Raw genomic sequence first — 19,901 nt, 5'->3', positions numbered from 1 at the left:
TCTGATGCATGTGTTTCCATAAAAAATACCTTAGAAAAGTTGACACAATATAAGATTGGTACAGAAATAAAGGCTGATTTTAAAGTTTCAAAAGATGTTTTAGCTTCTTTGTTTCACTTAAGTTTGTCTTTGCAAATCAAATGTTTAAGTAGAGCTAGAACTTGAGAGAATTCTTTGATGAAGATTCGATAATAGTTGGCAAAGCCCAAAAAGCATTAGACATCTCTTACCATTTTTGAAATCTTCCAATCTATAATCGTTTGAATTTTCTTAGGATCCATCATAAGTCCATCATTTGAAATGATATATCTTAAGAAGTCAACTTGAGTAGTATAGAATATATACTTTTTTATCTTGACATAGAGCCTCATATCTTTTAATTTTTGTAATATACGACAAACATGAACTTCATGTTCATTTATATTCTTAGAATAGATCAAGATGTCGTTCAGATAACAGACAATAAAATCATCTAAGAACTCTCAAAAAACATCATTCATTAAATGTTGAAAAGCTACCGATGCATTTGTAAGTCTAAAAGATATGACATTGTATTCAAAATGCCCATACCTAATTCGAAATGTAGTCTTCTATTCATCTATTTTTTTAATATATACTAGATTGTATGCTCCTTGTAGATCTATTTTTGTATAAATATTAGCTTGATTTATTTGATTGAAAAGTCCAAATATCAAAGGTAGAGGATACCACTCTTGATAGTGATCTTGTTGAATCTTCAATAATCAATAGACATCTGCAATGATCCATCTTTCTTCTTCATAAATAAGATTGGAGATTTTGTTGGTAATTTAGAATAGTGTATGAAATTCTTGGCTGGATTCTCTTCAATATATTCCTTAAATTCAGCTAATTCATTTTATGATAAACTATAGATTGGTATAAATAGCGGTTTTGCTCTTTCTTGAAGATCAATTAAGCAATCATAGGAATGATATTCTGGAAAAGTATCCACATTCTTCTTTTTAAATACATCTTGAAATTCTTGATATTGGCTGGGAATGCCACTTGAAGTCTTTGCATCATTAAAAATAGGTGTGGCATAAATGATACAAGGTGATCCTTCTTTTGTATCATGCAAGAAAGTTCTTGCACCGATAAACATAGGTTTAATTGCACTAGACTTATGACTTTCTATTGGATTAATTTCACTCTTAATTATATTTTTGAAAAATTCAAGGATAAGAGAAATCTAATCTATGCAAGGATTATACTTTTCTAATCATGATAAATCTAAAATGAGTGAATTAGAGGGAGATTTAATTATATTAAAGATTATACAACTACTATGATCATTTATTGCTACATCTATAGGAAGTGTTTTATGAATAACATCTCTAAAAGATAATGGATGACCATCTATGCCTTCTACATGAACAGGTTTGGTTTTTTGTATTAACAGTATTTTATGACTTTTAACAAATTCTACGTTTAAGAAACAAACTGAGGCTCATGAATCTATCAAGGCAAAGGCTTTATAATTATTAGGTCCTAAATGCACATCTATTATAAAACAAAGAGAGGATTCTAAAGAGAGGATAGGACCTTCATTAAAAATTGTAAAAGATTTCAGCCGCACAGTCTTTATTGTAGTTGGACAAATTTATTTTTTGACACATTATCTTCTTTGATAGATTTGTTCCTCATTTTGTGATTTTGTCACTTCTTTGGAAAATGTTGAGTAGTGTATTTAGGTTCTCTACAATATAAGCACAATCTTTCTTGAAATCAACAAGTCTTTTTTTGCTTGGTAAGAAGTTTAAAACATACCACATTAATTTACATATCCTCTACTTCTGAATGTATGTGTTGAGGAGATGTTGGTGTTGCCATTGAATTATAGTAACATTGAGGTCCATTTTTGTGACTCTCAGATCAAAATTCAAAAAGTTGATTGTCGCATTTTACAACAAAGTTAATTGTTTGACTCAATGTTTGAAGATTAGATAAGTTGAGCATCAATTTCTTTACTTCATATTGTAATCCATAGAAAAATTGGCTAATAAGTACAACATCATCCTATTTAATATCAGTTGCAAATTGTTGAAATTATGAAGCATATAACGTTATAGATCAATTATCTTGTCACAAAATATGGATCTTGTTAGTTGCAACATGAATTATATCATATTCTCTATACATGGACCAAAATTGTGCCAAAAATATCTCCAAATTATCCAATATTGGATCTCATTGTTCAAAAAAAGACGAAAATGATGATAGTGCTAAACTTGAAAGAAGTATACCAATAAATCTAACTTGTGATCTTAGAATTGGATAGCTTTGAGGTTGAAGTTTAATCACAAGTTTTACTTGATTGATAAATCCTCGAAATTTGGATCTTGTATCATCAAACTTCTCGTGCAAAGTAACTCTTCCTATCATTCTTATTGATCCTTGTGGTGGTAAGCTAAGTTGATATATTGCAAGCATCAATTCCTTCAATTGTTCTTATATTTGTGCCATTGCATTCTTCATTTCAACAAGCTATGCTATAATAACACTCAAAAAAATATCTAATACCACTCAAGATAAGTAGATGAAAGGACTTGAAGACAAAGAAAATACTAAGAATAATATCAATTTAAAAGAGAATAATCCGTAATTTCTAATATGCTTATGTCTTATCATGAAAAAAGGATAATCCACTCTTAATCAAGACAAGACAAAGCTCTGATATTGTAAGTGTACTCTTATCAATTTGTCAAGGATATGAACTAAAAGATGATGCATAAAACAATGAAATTCATATCAAAGAAAGAATAACAAAATAGAAATAAGGAAGTAGGTATATTAAAAAGAAACTAGAATGGCTTATTACCTTAAGACAATGAAACTTGAGACTCTTAAAACTAGACTAGAAGCAAAAAAGAAATTGACAAGAGTAAAGAGAGCTTCATTCTTCTTTCTATACATATTGTCTAACTAGAGACTACGTGGGGATGTTCTATAGGACCTCCAATATGTGTTGACTTTGTAAGGCACATGCCTTGACTTACAAGGAAAGTTTTTTTATGTGTGGGCCATATAGTCTACTTGGTCTTCAAGCTAACAACATGTGTAGCACATGGCCAACTTATTAACTACTTTTTTAATCCAAAAAATCAATTATAGACACCTATAAAGTCAAAATAGCATCTATGAAGCTTCTAGAAAGCTTGTATAAAATATATTATAGAATTAACTTACTTTTACCTACTTCTACTTATTTCTACCCATTTATATAGGTAATTATTGGCTTATATGTCTATGTCCATGACATAGATTTATAATAGATCTTAAAAAAATTTAAATTATTATAAATTGAAAGATCTCAAAAATGATAAGAAATATTTAATATTTTTTGGAATTTATTAATTACTATCAGATCTTCATGAAAGAATTCTCTTAAGTTGTAACTTTATTTAAATATTTAGCTTATAAAGACAAATTTCAATGGAATCAAAAAATAGAAGCAACATTTGAAGTTGTAAAGGGAGTCTTTATTATTATACCAATCTTATATTGTGTTGTCTTTTTTAAACCATTTTTTATAGAAATAAATGCATCATAATTTTTTTTAGATGTTATATTGTCACAAATAGAAATAGATAATAAACTTCATTTATTAGCTTTTCATTCAAAAAAAATTTTAACAACCAAGATTAACTACAAGATTCATAACAATGAACTTCTTATTATTATAGTTTTATTTGAAGAATGGTACCATTATCTAGAAGGTGCTTCTAATCTAGTTATTATTTATATGAATTACAAGAATCTTAAATATTTTATGTCAATACATGTTTTGAATTATTGCCAAGTCCATTAAAACATGTCTTTGTCAAGATTTGGTTTCAAGATCACTTATCAACCTTGAAAATAAGATTTGTCAGATGCCTTTTTTAAATGTTTTTATCTTACATCAAAAGATAGAGACATATCTTTTGATCAATAAAGAATGATTCTCTTGAAGCCAAAGAATTTTAATCTTTGAACAATAAAATCAACATTAACTGTTGATTCAACCTTTGTTAAAAAAAATTAATTAAATATGTTCTCTGATTCTCTTGTTTATGATATCAAGAATCCTTTTTATAATTCTTATGATGCTTCCAAATTTGAGTTCAAAAACTACCTATTCTATTTCAAAAAATGTCTATATATTCCAAAAAAAAACTACAATTATGTATTCTTCAAGCATGTCATGACTTTTTAGTGGCCAAACATTTTGGATACAACATCTATCACTATCATGGATTACCTAAGAATATTATATTAGATAGAAGGACTCAATTTGTATCGAGATTTTGAAAAATATTTTTTTAAGATTCTAAAGATAGATATAAAGTTTTCTTTAATATTTCATCTTAAAATTGATGGATAAATGGAGTATATTAATCAAGTTTTGGAGCACTATTTGAGATGTACCATCAACTACTAATAAGATGATTGGACGATTCTTTTGTCATTGGTAAAGTTTGCTTATAATAACATGATATAGTCTTTTACTTATCAAATATATTTTTTACTAATTATGGTTATTATCCATAATTTAATCCTTTTAACTTTTTAAGAGTTGATAATCTTATCGCAAAAGATTTGGCAAATTATTTCTCACAACCACATGCAATAAAAAAGGTTTAATTAAAAGAAACTCAAGAACGATAAAAAAATAAATGTAGATGCCTATTGCAAGGAACAATCATAATTCCATGTAGATAATAGTGTATGATTATTTTGTCATAATATCAAAACTACTTGCTCTTGTAACAAGTTAGACTATTGTAAGCTTAGACCTTTTTTATTTTTGAACAAATTAGTCTAATTTTTTATCAATTATACCTGCCAAAGTCAATAAAGATCCAACTTGTATTTTACATATCTCTTTTTAAACCATACAAAACAATGAATATACTAAAAACAAATAGGTGCCAATTTCTTCTATAGAAGTATACAATAATAAAGAATTTAAAGTGGACAAAGTTTTAAATTCAAAGCAACACTAAAATAGGTTGAAATATCTCATTCATTGGCATGGATATGATATTAATAAATGTACATAGAAGCTAGTAAAGAATCTTGCAAATGTGGCAAAGAAAGTGGATGCTTTTCATCAATGACATCTATCAAAATCTAGATAAAGAATAGTAAATCTTTATTCTAAAAGAAACAAGATCAAGAAAAAATAATATTCTACTTTTTATCTTTGTTTGTAGCTTCTATATATATTGTGGCACTAAAAAAATAGAGAGCCAACAACCAATAGATTCAACTCAAGAACTAGCATTTGTTGACTTATGAGATGAGACATTGTGATTGTCTCAAGCTTCAAGATGATGTAATTGAGATGAAGATCCTCAAAAATGACATGTTCTTACTCAAATAAATGATAAGATATAATATATTTGGTATCACAACCTTATAAGAAATTTATAATATTTGGTGAATTTATTAGAGGTAAGAATAACTACTAATGGTATTCCAAATGTTTTATTTGGAATAAGTTATGAAGGCTTTAATAAAAATCAAATAATAGGGTGGTCTTACCGCCTTGGTATATGACATTATCAATGGCTGAGAAGACCTATCAACCATCTTCAAAGAGAACAAAGATTAGAGTATGTGCTAAATAAAATTTGTCACATCTTAGATTTTTTCAATACATGATGACCGTGCTTTGTGAAACTTGCCCTTAAAAAAAAAGATAATGTCACAAACATATATATTCTAATAATTACTTATATGATTAAGTAGAAGTAAGAAAAAATAGATAAAAATAGATTAATTTCATAATATCTTCTAAAGTTACTTACATGATTAGGTAGAAGTAGATAAATATAAATTAATTTTATAAAGTCTTCTAGAGTAGCTTCTTAAAAGCTTCATAGATGCGGTTTTGTCTTTAGATGTATTTGTAAATTAGAAACTTTGTCAACAAGTTAACTACATGTTGGTAGCTTGTGGAACAAGTTAACTCTTTGTAATAGCTTAAAGAATAAATTAATTATGTGGTACATGTATAAATAACTTGCCTTGCAAATTAAGACATGTGGCTAACAAAGTTAACACATGTTAGAAATCTTATAGAATATCGCCACATATTTTTTAATTAGAGAGTATATATGGAGGTAAGACTAAAGCCTTCTTCACTCTTGTCAATGCCTTTCTAGTCCTTAGTCTTATTTCAAGACTTTCTAGTCTTCTTGTTTTTAATAATAGCCATTCCAATTCAATATTATATCATGTTTGAGTGACTTTCTAGTTCCTTTCAGTGACACAAGAGTATATTAAAGATTTTCTTTCTTTGAGATTTATGTCCTTGACAGTTTGACAAGAGTACTAACATATTATTTTTGTCTTTTTTTAGAAGTAAGTGGATTACTCCACTTCTGTTGTTGTATTTTGAAGGTTGTGGACTATCCACCTTTAAACAAAAAATCTTATTTTCTAACACTAATCTTTTCCTTAAAGAGAGTGGATTACCCCTCTTTGTGGAAATTTTTATTAGAGGTTGCGGATTATTCTTCTTTAATTTAATTTTTTAGATTTATTTGAATTATCTATGAAAGATAAGATTATGGATGCTATTCCTAATAGAAGTGAGAATAGATTTGTAACTATTGCAGATCTTGACAATCTTATCAACATTCTTAAGGCAGAAATTTCATGCACCACCAATGTCAACCATGGAAGCACTACATCTATATCTATGGAAGAAGTCCAGAATCTACGTCATAAAGTTGTACAATTGAAGGAAACAAGTCTTTCAACCTCACAACCAAATTCAAGGGGTCTTGCTTCTATAAGCTCAAAAGAGCGAAGAATTAATATGCTCAAGAAGTTTGATGGAATTAGATCAAAATTTTGAGGGTTTTTACAACAAGTTAAGCTCTACTTAAAGTTATACTCTTTTCAATATGCTGATGGATTTACTCAAATCAGCTTCATTTATACGCTTCTTTCTAGAAGTATTTTTTCTTAATTTACACCTTTGATGAAAAAAGATTCATGACTTCTTTATGATTTAAATTCATTCTTAGAATTATTTACGACCATATTCAGAGAAAATGATTGAAAACAAGTAGCAGAGACCAAACTCTTATCTTTATGATAAAGATCACGATCAACCACCATATATGCTATTAAATTCCAAAACCTCACTTGTAACATGGACTGGAATGACAAAGCACTTATCAATCAATTTTGATATGGGTTGAAGGATAATATCAAAGATTTATTATTAATAATGTCAAAAGTAAAATCTTTCAAACAATTTATTGCTTAAGCCATCACATGCAACAATCGATTATTTGAAAGGCATCAAGAACAAAGACTTGGTTAGAGAGGAACAAGTCAAGTAATAGCGACATCTCCTAAGTTTTTTGAAACATATTTATCAAGGTCAAAACTAATGCAAATTGATACGATACATTTTAAACCTCTCATACAACAAAAAAAGACTCAACGTTGCTAAGAGGGTTTGTATTTATATTGTAGAGAAGCTAAGCACACTACTCAACATTGTCTAAAGAAGCAACGCAATTACAAAATGAGGAGCAGAATTACCAAAGAAGATAATGTATTAAAAAATGAGTTTTTTCAGCTACAAAAGGGACCATGCCATTGGAATCATGTACAACACCTAGTAAAGGTCTTATTCTCTCCTAAGACCCCTCACTTTGTTTTATAATAGATGTATATTTAAAACCTAAAAATCACAAAGTCTTTGCCTGATTAGATTTAAGATCCTTAATTTATTTTATAGATGAAGATTTTGTCAAAAATCAAAAAATATTTTTAGTCAAAAAAACTAAACCCGTACATGTAGAAGTCATAGATGATTGTTCATTATCTTATGAAAATGTTATCCATGAGACTATTCCTTTAGATATAGCAATTAAAGATTATAACAACATAATAATATTTAATATAATAAGATCTCTCTTCAATTCGATAATTTTAGGATTATCATGGCTAAAAAAATACAACCCTCAAATAGATTGAATTTCTTGTTACTTTAATTTTTTTGATAGTATAATCGAAGATCGAGTTAGTGAAGTAGAAGTACATAAGTCTAGTACATCCAAACCTTTACTAGTAAGTATAAGAGCTTTCATGCTTGCTACAAAAGAAGGATCATCTTTTGCTATATATGCTACGCCCCTTTTTAATGGTAGAAAAATATCAAGTAATATTCTTAGCTAATATCAAGAATTTTAAGATATTTTTGAAAAGAAAAATACAGATATTCTTCCAAAACATCAACCTTATGATTGTTCAATTGATCTGCAAGAAGGAGCTCAACCACCATTTGGACCAATCTATAGCTTATCACAAAAAAAATTGGCTGCATTAAAGGAGTACATTGATGAAAACTTGGCAAAGAACTTCATACACCATTCTAAATTTCTAGCCGAGGCTTCTATCTTATTTGTGAAGAAGAAAGATAGATCTTTGTAGATGTGTGTGGATTATTGAGGACTCAATAAGATCACCATCAAAAGTAGGTACTTTTAGAATTTCTTGACCGATTCAATCAAGCAATGATCTATACCAAAATAGATCTATAATAAGCATACAACTTAGTTCATATCAAAGAAAGAGATGAATAGAAGATTACTTTTCAAATTAGGTATGAATATTTTGAATATAATGTCATGTCTTTTAGACTCACAAATATACTAGCTACTTTTCAATATCTTATGAATAATTTTTTTGTAAATATTTAGATAATTTTATTATTTATTAATTAAAAAACATTCTAATCTATTTAAAGAATATAAAAAAATATGAAATTTATATTTGTTGCCTGTTACAAAAACTTAGAGATATAAGATTATATACTAAGTTAGAAAAGTGTGTATTCCATACTACTCAAGTTGACTTTTTAGGATACAACATTTTCAACGAAGGTCTTATAATGGATTCCAAGAAGGTTCAAACTATCATAGATTAGAAGATTTTAAAAATAATATAAGATGTACAATGCTTTTTGAGCTTTATTAATTACTATTAAATCTTCATTAAGAATTTTTTAAGTTACAGCTCTACTTACACGTTTGACTTGTAAAGACAAACCTGAATAGAATAAAAAAGTAGAAGCATTATTTGATGCTTTAAAGAATGAATTTACTACTGCACCAATCTTGTATTGCATCAACTTTTTCAAGGTATTTTTTATAGAAATAGACACGTCAAACTTTGCTATTAATGTCGTGTTGTCACAAATGGAAATAGATAACAAATCCCATCCAATAGCTTTCCATTCCAATAAATTTTCAAAAGCCGAGATTAATTATAAGATCTATGATAAAGAGCTCTTTGCAATTGTGGATTCATTTCAAGAATTACGTCATTATTTAGAAGACACTTCAAGTCTAGTCACCATTTATACGGATCATAAAAATCTTAAGTATTTCATGTCAACACGTATTTTGAATCACCTTTAAGTCCATTGGAGCATGTCTTTATCCAGATTCAATTTCAAGATCACTTATCAACCCAAAAAATAATAAGGTCTATCATACGCTCTTTTTAGACATTCTTATCTTGTACCAAAAATAAGAAGATGTATCTTTTGATCAACAAAGAACAATTTTTTTGAATCTCAATTATTTTCGTCTTCAAGCAATAAAATCAACAATGACTGTTGATTCAACCTTTATCAAGCAAATTCAATTAAGTATGTTATCTGATCCTCTTATTGATGATGTCAAGAATACTTCTTCTAAGTCCTATGACACTTCAAAGTTTATCCTGCAACAAAAGATTTAGCAAATGGTTTGTCAGAGCTATATGCAATAATGAAGAGATAATTAAAAGATGCTCAAGAATGACAAAAGACCAATGCGGATGCCTATTGCAAGGAGAATTCACAATTCAACATAGGTGATAAGGTATGGTTACTTCGTCGCAATATCAAGACTACTTGTGCTTCTAATAAATTGGATTATCATAAACTAAGACCTTTTTCTATTTGTAAACAAATCAATCCTGTTGCTTATTGATTATATCTACCTGAGTCTATGAAGATCCATCCTATATTTTATACATCCTTTCTTGAGTTGTATAAGATAGTGAATATCTTGAGAAGAAGACAAATGCCACCTCTTCTTATAAAAGTGAATAATAATCAATAATTTGAATTACAAGAAGTTAATTTCATGTAGTAGCTTGTGGAACAAGCTAACTATGAAGTGCATGTATAGATAATTTGCCTTGCAATTAAGACATGTGGCTAGAAAAGTCAACATATGTTACAGATCCTATAGAATATTGCCACATAGATCTTAGTTAGAGAGTATATGTAGAGGAAAGAGTGAAACCCTCTTCCCTCTTGTCAATGTCTCTCTAGTCTTTAGTCTTGTTTCAAGACTTTTTAGTCTTCTTGTTTTTGGCAATAGCCATTTTAGTTCATTATATCATCTTTGAGTAACTTTTTAGTTCCTTTGAGTGACACAAGAGTGTATTGAGGATTTTCTTTCTTCGAGATTCATGTCCTTGATAAGGTCCTATATAACATTGTAATGTAGTTCTTAATTAGATAGTATATATGGAGATAAAAATGAAGCTTTTTTTACTCTTATCTATTCCTTCTTTATTCTTCAACTTATTTAAAGAGTCTCTAAATTTTTTTTATATTTAATAATAGCCATTTTAATTTAATATTATATAATCTTTGAGTAATTATCTTCTCTTTTATAGTAATACAAGAGTATATTGATCCTTTGATTCTTTGTGATTCATAGCCTTAACAATTAGACACTTGTCATGTAGATTGTAGGATATTGCTACATAGTTCTTTAATAGATAGTATATATAGAGACAAGAATAAGGCTTTGTTCTTTTGTATCAATTTTCTTTCTTGCTTCTAGTCTAGTTTCAAGAATCTCTAATATTTTTGTTTTTGGTAATAGTCATTCCAATTTTTTCTTGAATATATAATTTTTTTCTCTTATCTTTATTTAATATATATTTCACTTGTTTATTTCTAACCTTAAAATTTTTGTTTTTAGCAACTTATAAAACTATTAGACTTCTCTTATAATATTTCAACTCATTGGTATCAAATTGTAATAATTAATAATAATTATTCAATTAATTTTTTTCTTATATATAATGACATTCTAATCATATTGGATATTTTTAAAATTTTCATATAATTATGCTAATCAATAATATTTGATTTTATCATTTACCATGCTAATATATATATAATTTAAAATAAATAAAAAATATTCTATAATTTAAATAATTTTATAAATTTTAATTTTTTTTTATTAATTTTTTTTCTAAAATAAATATTTAATATGAAGCTTTTAAATATTTATCAAAAATTATATAAAAATATCTATTATAGAATTTTAAATAGGCATATGATACTTACAATGAATTAGGTATGTATTTTATTGCTATAATCTTTTAAATTATATGTAAATATATATATATATATATAATATTATAATAAAATAATATTAGTAGTATTAGTAATAATAATAATAATAATAATAATAATAATAATAATCTAATTTTTATAATGATATTATGATTTTTTGTATTTTATTTTTATTTTATCACATATTGATATATTAAATATGCTTAATCTACAATCATCTTATTTAGTTTTAATAATCTTTTATTTAAAATTTTTAATCAGATTTTATATATGTAATTTTTTTGAAATAATATTAGATAATAAAATATATTTTTTATTATTAAAAAATCACTTAATGAGTTACAATTCTTACTTTAACATCTCAAAAATATATTTAAAAAACAATATATATATATATATATATATATATATTACTCACTTATGTCTAAAATTACTAGTTGCAATATCTTAGAACAAGTGTAATTTTTTTAAATGTCATGTTTTTTTTTACTTTATTAATTTGGCAATATTATTTTTCAATGATTTTGCTTTAATCATATTTTGTCAAGGAAGCAAAATAAGGGACTAAGAGATTAAGAAGTTTAAGGAAAATAAAACTAGATATAATACTTATAAGAAGATAATATTTGGATTATTGTAAAACTTGTATTGACAAGATAAAAAAATTTCTTATCTTATTTCTTTATAACATAAATACTAGGTCGTCTAGAAGACTTTAAAAAAAATTTATAAATTATAATATATCCTAGAAGTATAAAGAGTACTTTACAAACTATTTTAAGTACTTAGAATTAACTTAGACTGCTGTAGAAATTTTTAGAAGCTTATTAAAGGTTATTTAGAACTGTTGGACAATTATTGAATATTCTTAAGTCTTATGAAGGTTATTGATAATTCAAAATATTATATAAATATTATATATAATGATTAATTAAAATATTCATGTATACATGTTCAACTTGATGTATTTTAAAAACACCAAAACTTCTATACATTTTTTTATATTTTTATATTTTTAATAAAAAAAATCACTTTTCACATATATATTCACATATGTTTGAGTTTAAGGATTTTTTTTCATGTTTTTTATTTCAAAAAACTATGATGCAATAAACATAATATATAATCAATAGTTATTTATAAGTATGTTTACATTCTGTCCAAATTTCTGCATTTATTTTGAGAAACTGTGAAATAAAATAAGGAAACCTATCAAGAATTCAATAGTAAAGAAAACCAAGTAATAATTAAATGTAAATGTGTGGAAGCGTTTTGACTCAGATTAAATATCGTAAAATATTTGATTTTAAGAAAATAGTTTTATAATTATTTCGAAGAATGATTAAAGTTCAAGTTATTTCTCAAAAACTACAGTCAATACACCTATTCTACATATACAAGAACATGTAAAATTATGAAAAAATTCAAATCATCCGATTAAGTTGATTTGTTGTGATATTTACAATATTAAACGACTCTTTACATAGAATTTTCATTTTCTATTAGACCTAATGGAAAAAATTAAAATGAATATATAAAAATGTGATACACATGTTAGCCAACAATCCAAATATGATTGTAATAACCTACCTAGACATCACATTACACAACAAAGAAACTTCCCAATTATTGCTTAAACCTCAAGAAACCAAGCAGCTTGTCAATATCCTCAAATCCAAATAATGAAAACGATGAAATTCCATTTTAAATTAACAATAATAATAACAATGATGTGATTAAATAAATAAATAAATGTAGTTTTAAAATTCTACATGTTAGATTTGATTTTGGAATAATCATACAAATAAAGATATTTCATTCTTAACAATCAGATAGTAAAAGCACAACCACTTTTTGCTATTTCATTTCTATTCTATGACGAAATATTACTGTTTATCTACAAAATGAAAACCATTACATTGTATTCAAATTAATTCAGCTTTTAATTGTTTGTTTGTTTGTTTATATTCTTGGTCCTGATGTATTTAAGGCCCATGAATTTAATCTTATCAAAGAGCTAACAATTTTTCACATACCAACTTTCGTTTTTGTTGTAAAAATCCCTCAATGTGTTGTTTTGGATAGTATAATATATTTTCAGGATATTAAACATTTAGTTAAATGATTAAAACTAAAATTATATTTAATTCTTAAGTTTTGGGTGCCTGTACTTTCAATTGAAGATGTTCTGTGTTTGTCACTAAAAGTGATATCCATAGTCAATGGTAAGACTATTATGAACAACTACATGATAACTTTAGAGTTTTAAATTTCAAGAATCATAATAGTCATGCTCTTAGTACAACAAAGTAAGTTTCAAAATTCAACAGAATGTGCATTTCTTTAGTATTCTGCATTTTGACTTTATTTTTTGGTGGTATTCATGTTTGAAATACAACAGAAAAGTCAATACACATGATATTAAATAGGTATTACTCATACCCAATAACAAACAACTACTCATGCCCATGTATGTTCATGCTTTTGAAGAAACAAGTCATGAAGTACATACACTCCTTTCACAATGTAAAAAAAAAGAAAAAAAAAAAAAAAAAAAAAAAAAGAGAGAGAGAGAGAGAGAGAAAGGGAAGGAAGGTGGTGGTTTTCTAAATGTGGGTAAGCCTTGAACGAAGCAAGAAATGAAGTTCTTGTCTAAGTTAATTGACGTGGGCCTAATTCAAAAGGCAATAGCCCTGCCATGCGCTCCTGCTGCCTGCACAGCCCACAATTACTGAAGCCCACAATGAGCTTCCGGAGAAGCTGTTAAAGTTTTTACACGTGCAATCACCCACCTGGACTTCTACTCACGATCATGTTTTTGTTAAGAACAGAAGCTGCAACTGTTACTTTCTTCTCGAGAAAAGAGGATAGAGAGAATACGGACAAGCAGCGAAGGATTGGAACCAGTGTCGATGGGTACAACCCTCTCTTTACGTGGTAGAAAAACGTGTTTTTCAAGGCACCAAAAAGTGTGCACGTTGAATCAAATGAGCATATACTTGATGTATGCGCTGTGAGGGTGTGGAGTGAGGAGGCGTGGGCATGATGGGTTGCTAAGGAGGAGATGAGAGACATGGTTGGAGAGGATAACTGCAAGTGGTGTGGTTACAATAGTGGAGGATAAATTAGTGTTTTTTTTAGAGAAAAAAAATAAAGCCTTAGGCATGGCGGATAAGAATCCATTATTTCAGTGGGTAACTAGCCAGAGGTCTCTCGAGAAGGGAAGGACTAGGAGTGCTGCTGCTAATATCAGAGAACCAATGTGGGGGGACCCGAGGGGACCTTGCCTCTTCGCCATCCTTGTCGCTCAAAGTAAGAAATACAAGTGAAAAGAGTTGCTTGCCACTCACACTGGGGGTTTTGAACACCAGTGGAAATCGCAGGCTCTCTCTCTCGGGGAGAGTGCCGGGAGGCAAGCTCTGCCTTCCGCAGTAGAGATCTGGATTAGCAGATGAATAGTGACAGGGAGTTCAGAGCGGCTCCCTGGTAGGCACGAACACGCTTCTACTACTGTAAGCTGGCCTCTGCCTACAGCTTTAAAGATCACCTACGTCTGGAAATGTGACAAAACATGATGAATCGAGTCTCAGCGACCAATTGAGTAATGAGCAGATTCTAAAAGCCTGCTATTGGGAACATGAGATCGTTGACACCGGAGGGCTACTGGGGGAGCTGCAAGGACCTTCAATGAAGCGGAGAACGCGGTGACCGGGGCCTCACTGGCGTCTTCGATGGGCTCACTCTGCACGAGAAAGACACAGACCACACCACGTTGTTAACAAACATACACACATTTGAGGTATCTATGTTCTGAAAAACTACTCCATTGAGCACATACACGACACGTTCGTGACAAAAGATTCTTGGGTTATTTTACTGGGAAACAGTTTATGCTAAAGCATGCGTGTGAACACACCATTAAGTCCTCGGCTAGAGGAGGAGGAGGCACACCTGATTGGAAGAGAACCTAATATTGCGCCACTGCAATTCAAAGCTGCCATTGCACTTTCCGCCTGCAAAGAGATAGCCACTTCAAATCAATGCAACAAACATGGGATTCAACACACTGAGGTTACTACATACTTTACTAGTTACTCGAAACCCCTTTTAAAACCTATTAAGTTTCAATCCTGCCCGAAACCTTGCGTGGGCAGTTTTATTCAGGACTCACACAGAATTCACGTCATTGTCGATGCTTAACAATTAGTCCCAGCACAAATCCAATCAACACAAGGTCTCCCAAAAGAGAATAAAAACTCACCATCACGAACTCGACAAACGCAATCCGAGTTGAGTGATGATAATCCCCCAATAATCTTAGCCGAGCGACCTTCACATTCCATTACGCATCCAGATTAACATCCAGTGGATACATGATGAGACCACAGGAATGGATAAAGCTAAAGAACAGAATTCGACAATGCAGTAAGCTCATCGACTCAAGAATTTATGGAGGGCATATGTCTGGTTACCTCTCCACACAAAGATTCAAAGAAGAGCTTTACATCGGCCTGCGACACCTGCATCAAGTCACTGCTCGCTCAGAGCCCCGGCCATACATTACAATGTGGTACTAGCATGAAAACTTCCCACCACCTCGTGAACCATGGCACAACGAATACACAACCATGCCATAACTTTTCACAACAGATTAGACAGTAAATGAACAGGGCTAATTGGCAGCCTAGAAGAATGAAAGTCTATTTCACTCCACTTCACCTTCTTATCAATATTTGTACAGTAGATGGTACGTGCACACATTTCACGCTCGTCTTCAGACTGAAACATAGAGAAGTTGTGTTAGAACAACCACCTTATTGAAGCAATTTCCAGGATTGTTCACATACAACTACGTCACTAAAAATTTATCAAAATTCTTTACTACATCAGAACTAAGAGTACTAATCCTCAATAACCAAACAATCTTTTAAAACTTTGATAGAATTTAATTTAAAGTAAATAAATGAATATCCTTCAAAATCCTAGCTCCGGCTAGCAGACCAAGATGATGCTCACCCGCGGTAAAAAGGTCGGGTTAACAGGTACAATGGCTGTCTTGGATGGAAGGACACGAACAGGGTAATATCCCAACATCGTACCGGCAAGACTCAATGCTGCCCTGGCGCCCTCTGTTGAGGATGGACGCATTACATCAAACATGATGCGAAGAAAATCGTTAGTTTATTTATCCTCAAAAATTGACCTTCTTTTGTACATATTCGCTTATAAACAATTGAGTTGTTTATGCACTCTCATTTGATGTCTTTACACCGCTGAAATAGAATCATGGATAAAATTGACTTTCAAGGCTTTCAGAAACTGATCAAAGCTGAAAAATGATTATGTGAGAAGGCAGACATCTGTACCTTCGTCAGTGAACTCCACGAAAGCAAACCGAAGCACAGAGTTTGGGTCCCCGCAAACACGGCAATCTACAACCTGTAATCCACAGCAATTCGTAAGATAACCCCCATCGGCAACGCGTAGGTACTGGGTCTAAAACCAATGGTTCATTAACACGAAATTCAGGAAGGAGTCGACTGAACCACTCTACCTATCTCTCCGTCAATCGTCGAACCAAAATCTGAACACGAAAACCAATCCAAACAGATACTGGGCTACAAATCTAGAACCTAATATTGGATGGCCTCCAACTGACATGAGAGCATCAATCGACAGTCTTTAAGAGACTTATCGAAAAGTCCGAAGTCCTGCGTGAAACAGTCCTAAGAATGCCTCGAATCCTTGGAGTAACTACGATCGAACCTCCGACTCTATACTTTCATCAATATCCTAATTTAATATTGTAAATATGTTTTGGTACATTTACTACCATTATCACTCGTTACAACGATCATTACTAATTCTCATTCAAAATTAGATCAAAAGTGGACATTTTTAAAGACAACCACATCACTACATGATCAACCAGGATATCTGAATATTCCATCGCTCGAGTAAATCTGAAACCCTTACAAAACTTAAAACGAAAATTGGGATAGCAGGGACCTTGTTAAGTTTTAGAAATGGGAAAAAAAAAAGGTCTACCTGGCCACATGTGATGAAGAGAGCTGCCAGTTGCTCCTCTGTTACCTGTGGCACATATCGAAAGCAGACAATTTCCAATAATATATTAACAACCAAAACTAATTGAAAAAACTAAAAACTTTCGGCAGAAAGGAAGATTGGGGTGAAAATATCAGTTTCGACTTTGTGCCACTAACCGCTCTCACTCGATCGTAATAAAATTCAGGAGAATTCCAGTAGGCTGTCTTCCCACGTAGGTATTTCGAATCAACCAGCATTGGACAGCGGAGTTCGCACAAGTAGCCACAACTTCAATGCCATTGTAGAATAGCTACAGTATCATGTAACGTAAAAAAGGATCTACAGGTATGAACCGGAGCGTGTTATGCCGTGCTAAAGACTAATTCCAAACCAGGTTTTCAAAAGATTATATTTTCAACTAACATTTGACCCCGTCAGAAAGCTCAGAGGACGCCGAGAAATAACAATTTGATCCATCCATTCAGCTCGAATTGAATTGCAGGCCAAGCCCCCTGAGTGATTCATAGCGTAACCTCGAACCCATCTGGTAGCAAACGGAAACGTAAGCTGTACCGTCAAAGCGATCTTATGCGAACTCCGCAGTTGAGTTATGTCTCGTTGGAGGGCAACCTCTGCATTGCATTTTTCACTCTGAACTCCTACAGTAGCCCCCGGGAACTTCAAATTATGGATCTAAATAAAGCTGACGATCCAGTTTACAGAACTGCTGGAGGGGAAAGAAGATCTCGAACCTGTTGATCTATGTCGGACACGTAAACCGTTCTGCGGATACTATCCTCCCGCTGCGCACGACTTGTCCGACTATTGACCCGCCTCTTGTTAACCTGGTTAAAACCATTCTTCTTCTATCACACGGCCAACACCATGGATCAGAGCCCAAGAAGAAGCTCCCAACGAAGGCCCAATGCCAAGGAAGGAAGAGGAGACTTGGAAGTTTTGCCCTCCCATTTGACATTGCATGTCAATGTGTGGCGATCACAGAAGAGAAGGAAACAGGGAATGCATTACCAATGGCAGAGGGGAGGAGAGAAGAAGCAGAAGAAGCAGAAGAAGAAGAAGAAGACCCTACCTTGCGAGGTTGACCTTTGGAGGAGGCAACCGACGAGGGCGCGGTAGTGCTGGCCAAATCCGCGTGGGAGGGAGGAACAAACTCCTTGGCCAGGGGATTTAGCTTCGTGAGCAGGTCCTCGAGCTCTCTCATGCTGTCGTTGCTCACATTGCTTCGCGCATCCAGGGTATGCCCTTCGTCATCACCCCCGTTGCTCCCGTTCTCTGCTTTGATGTGCCCATTCACGCCGTTGGCTCCGTTGGCCCGGTTGGACCGCACCACTTGCGGGTGCTGCCCTTGACCATGACCCTGTCCTCCCGATAGGCCAGGTTTCTGAGGAGCGGAACTGGCGTGTGCCTGATTCTGGGATTGGTGCTGCTCCTGGCTCTGCCCCTGTTCTCCCTGCTGGTGCTGCTGCGGCTGCTCATACTGCACCTGCTGATACTGCTGTTGCAGATGTTGCTGCTGCTGCTTCTGATGCCGCTCCCGCTCCTCCAACGCCGCTTGCTGTTGATCATACAGCTGATCGGCTTTGCTCTCCGACGAAATCTGCGGATAGTTCCTTGTCAGGGACAGTTGCCCCATATTCATGGCCAACCCTATCCCAGCATTGTCCGTCACTGCCATTTCCGCTCGACCCCCCTCACTTTCCACTTCCCTCTCCCTCCGGCGCTCCACTCCGCGCAATAACCTTACGGACTCTCACCTCTGTCCTCGATACTCCTCCTCCTCCTCCCTTCTTCTCCAATTCTACACTTGCCCCTCTTTCTCACATCTATGTACACCCCTTCCCTTCCTTCCCACTCAAGCTCTCAACCCTCGTTCCTTCCTTCCTTTCCTTCCTGCTTGATCCACTCCCGTCCCCCTCCCTCCCTCCCTCCAAGGTCAGATCCGACACTCCCGAGCTCACCCCCAACTCTCTGTTTTATTCCAACCCCAGCTCTGAAAGCTGCACACCAGCACCCCCCCTCCCCAACTCCCAACAACCCAGCAAGAGAGAGAGAGGAAGAAGAGAGAGAGGAGCCGAAAATAGCGACACGCACGCCCCGAAACAAAAAAAAAAAAAACAACGCACAAGACCGAGACGAATGAAGAAGAAGAAGAAGACGAAGACGAAGACGACGAAGACGGACAGGAAGGAAAACGAAAAGGAAGACCCATGGGTGGGGGGGGGCAGACAGACCCCCCCCCCAACCCACTGCTACTACTCACTAACCCGGCTACTCGCACATCACTAATCCCCCAGCTGTTCCTTCTCTTCTTCTGATTCATTTCGTCACTCTCTCTCCCAAATCGCGGGCTCATCATTTTACTAATCCGACTCGGTAATCTTGTGTGTTGTGGCGACCGGGGGTGTCGTTGTTCCACCCAGTGGCGAGTTGGGGAGCA

General features: G+C 32.4%; 1 protein-coding gene across 5 annotated transcripts; it reads right to left on the bottom strand.

The window, feature by feature from the left end:
- Nucleotides 1-14,509: 14,509 nt before the first annotated feature.
- On the bottom strand, nt 14,510-19,581 carry LOC112276952 (polyadenylate-binding protein-interacting protein 8). Of its 5 annotated transcripts, none has more exons than XM_024508795.2 (10): nt 18,534-19,581; nt 18,196-18,309; nt 17,444-17,488; nt 16,762-16,834; nt 16,412-16,524; nt 16,115-16,174; nt 15,868-15,915; nt 15,657-15,725; nt 15,347-15,408; nt 14,510-15,137 (listed from the first exon to the last, which is right to left on the bottom strand). In XM_024508795.2, exons 1-10 carry the CDS (start codon nt 19,137-19,139, stop codon nt 15,080-15,082), a joined length of 1,248 nt encoding a protein of 415 aa, XP_024364563.1. In that variant the 5' UTR covers nt 19,140-19,581; the 3' UTR covers nt 14,510-15,079. The 5 variants fall into 5 exon arrangements, with proteins under 5 accessions (XP_024364563.1, XP_024364566.1, XP_024364565.1 ...); XM_024508798.2 differs by having other exon boundaries at nt 15,868-15,906; XM_024508797.2 differs by having other exon boundaries at nt 18,196-18,306.
- Nucleotides 19,582-19,901: the final 320 nt, after the last annotated feature.

Source organism: Physcomitrium patens, chromosome 24, assembly GCF_059467195.1.
Source record: "Physcomitrium patens ecotype Gransden chromosome 24, ASM5946719v1, whole genome shotgun sequence".
Lineage (NCBI taxonomy): Eukaryota > Viridiplantae > Streptophyta > Bryopsida > Funariales > Funariaceae > Physcomitrium > Physcomitrium patens.
The sequence above is the reverse complement of the archived record's forward strand: the minus strand, read 5'-3'. Positions and strand labels throughout refer to the sequence as shown.

Excerpts from the sequence above, each read along its gene's own strand:
- LOC112276952 (XM_024508795.2), bottom strand. The coding sequence starts at position 19,139 with ATGGCAGTGACGGACAATGCTGGGATAGGGTTGGCCATGAATATGGGG. Across the intron at positions 16,175-16,411 it reads ACCCGACCTTTTTACCGCGG|TCTGAAGACGAGCGTGAAAT; the intron begins GTGAGCATCATC and ends TCTATGTTTCAG. Across the intron at positions 15,409-15,656 it reads CGTTTGTCGAGTTCGTGATG|GCGGAAAGTGCAATGGCAGC; the intron begins GTGAGTTTTTAT and ends ATCTCTTTGCAG.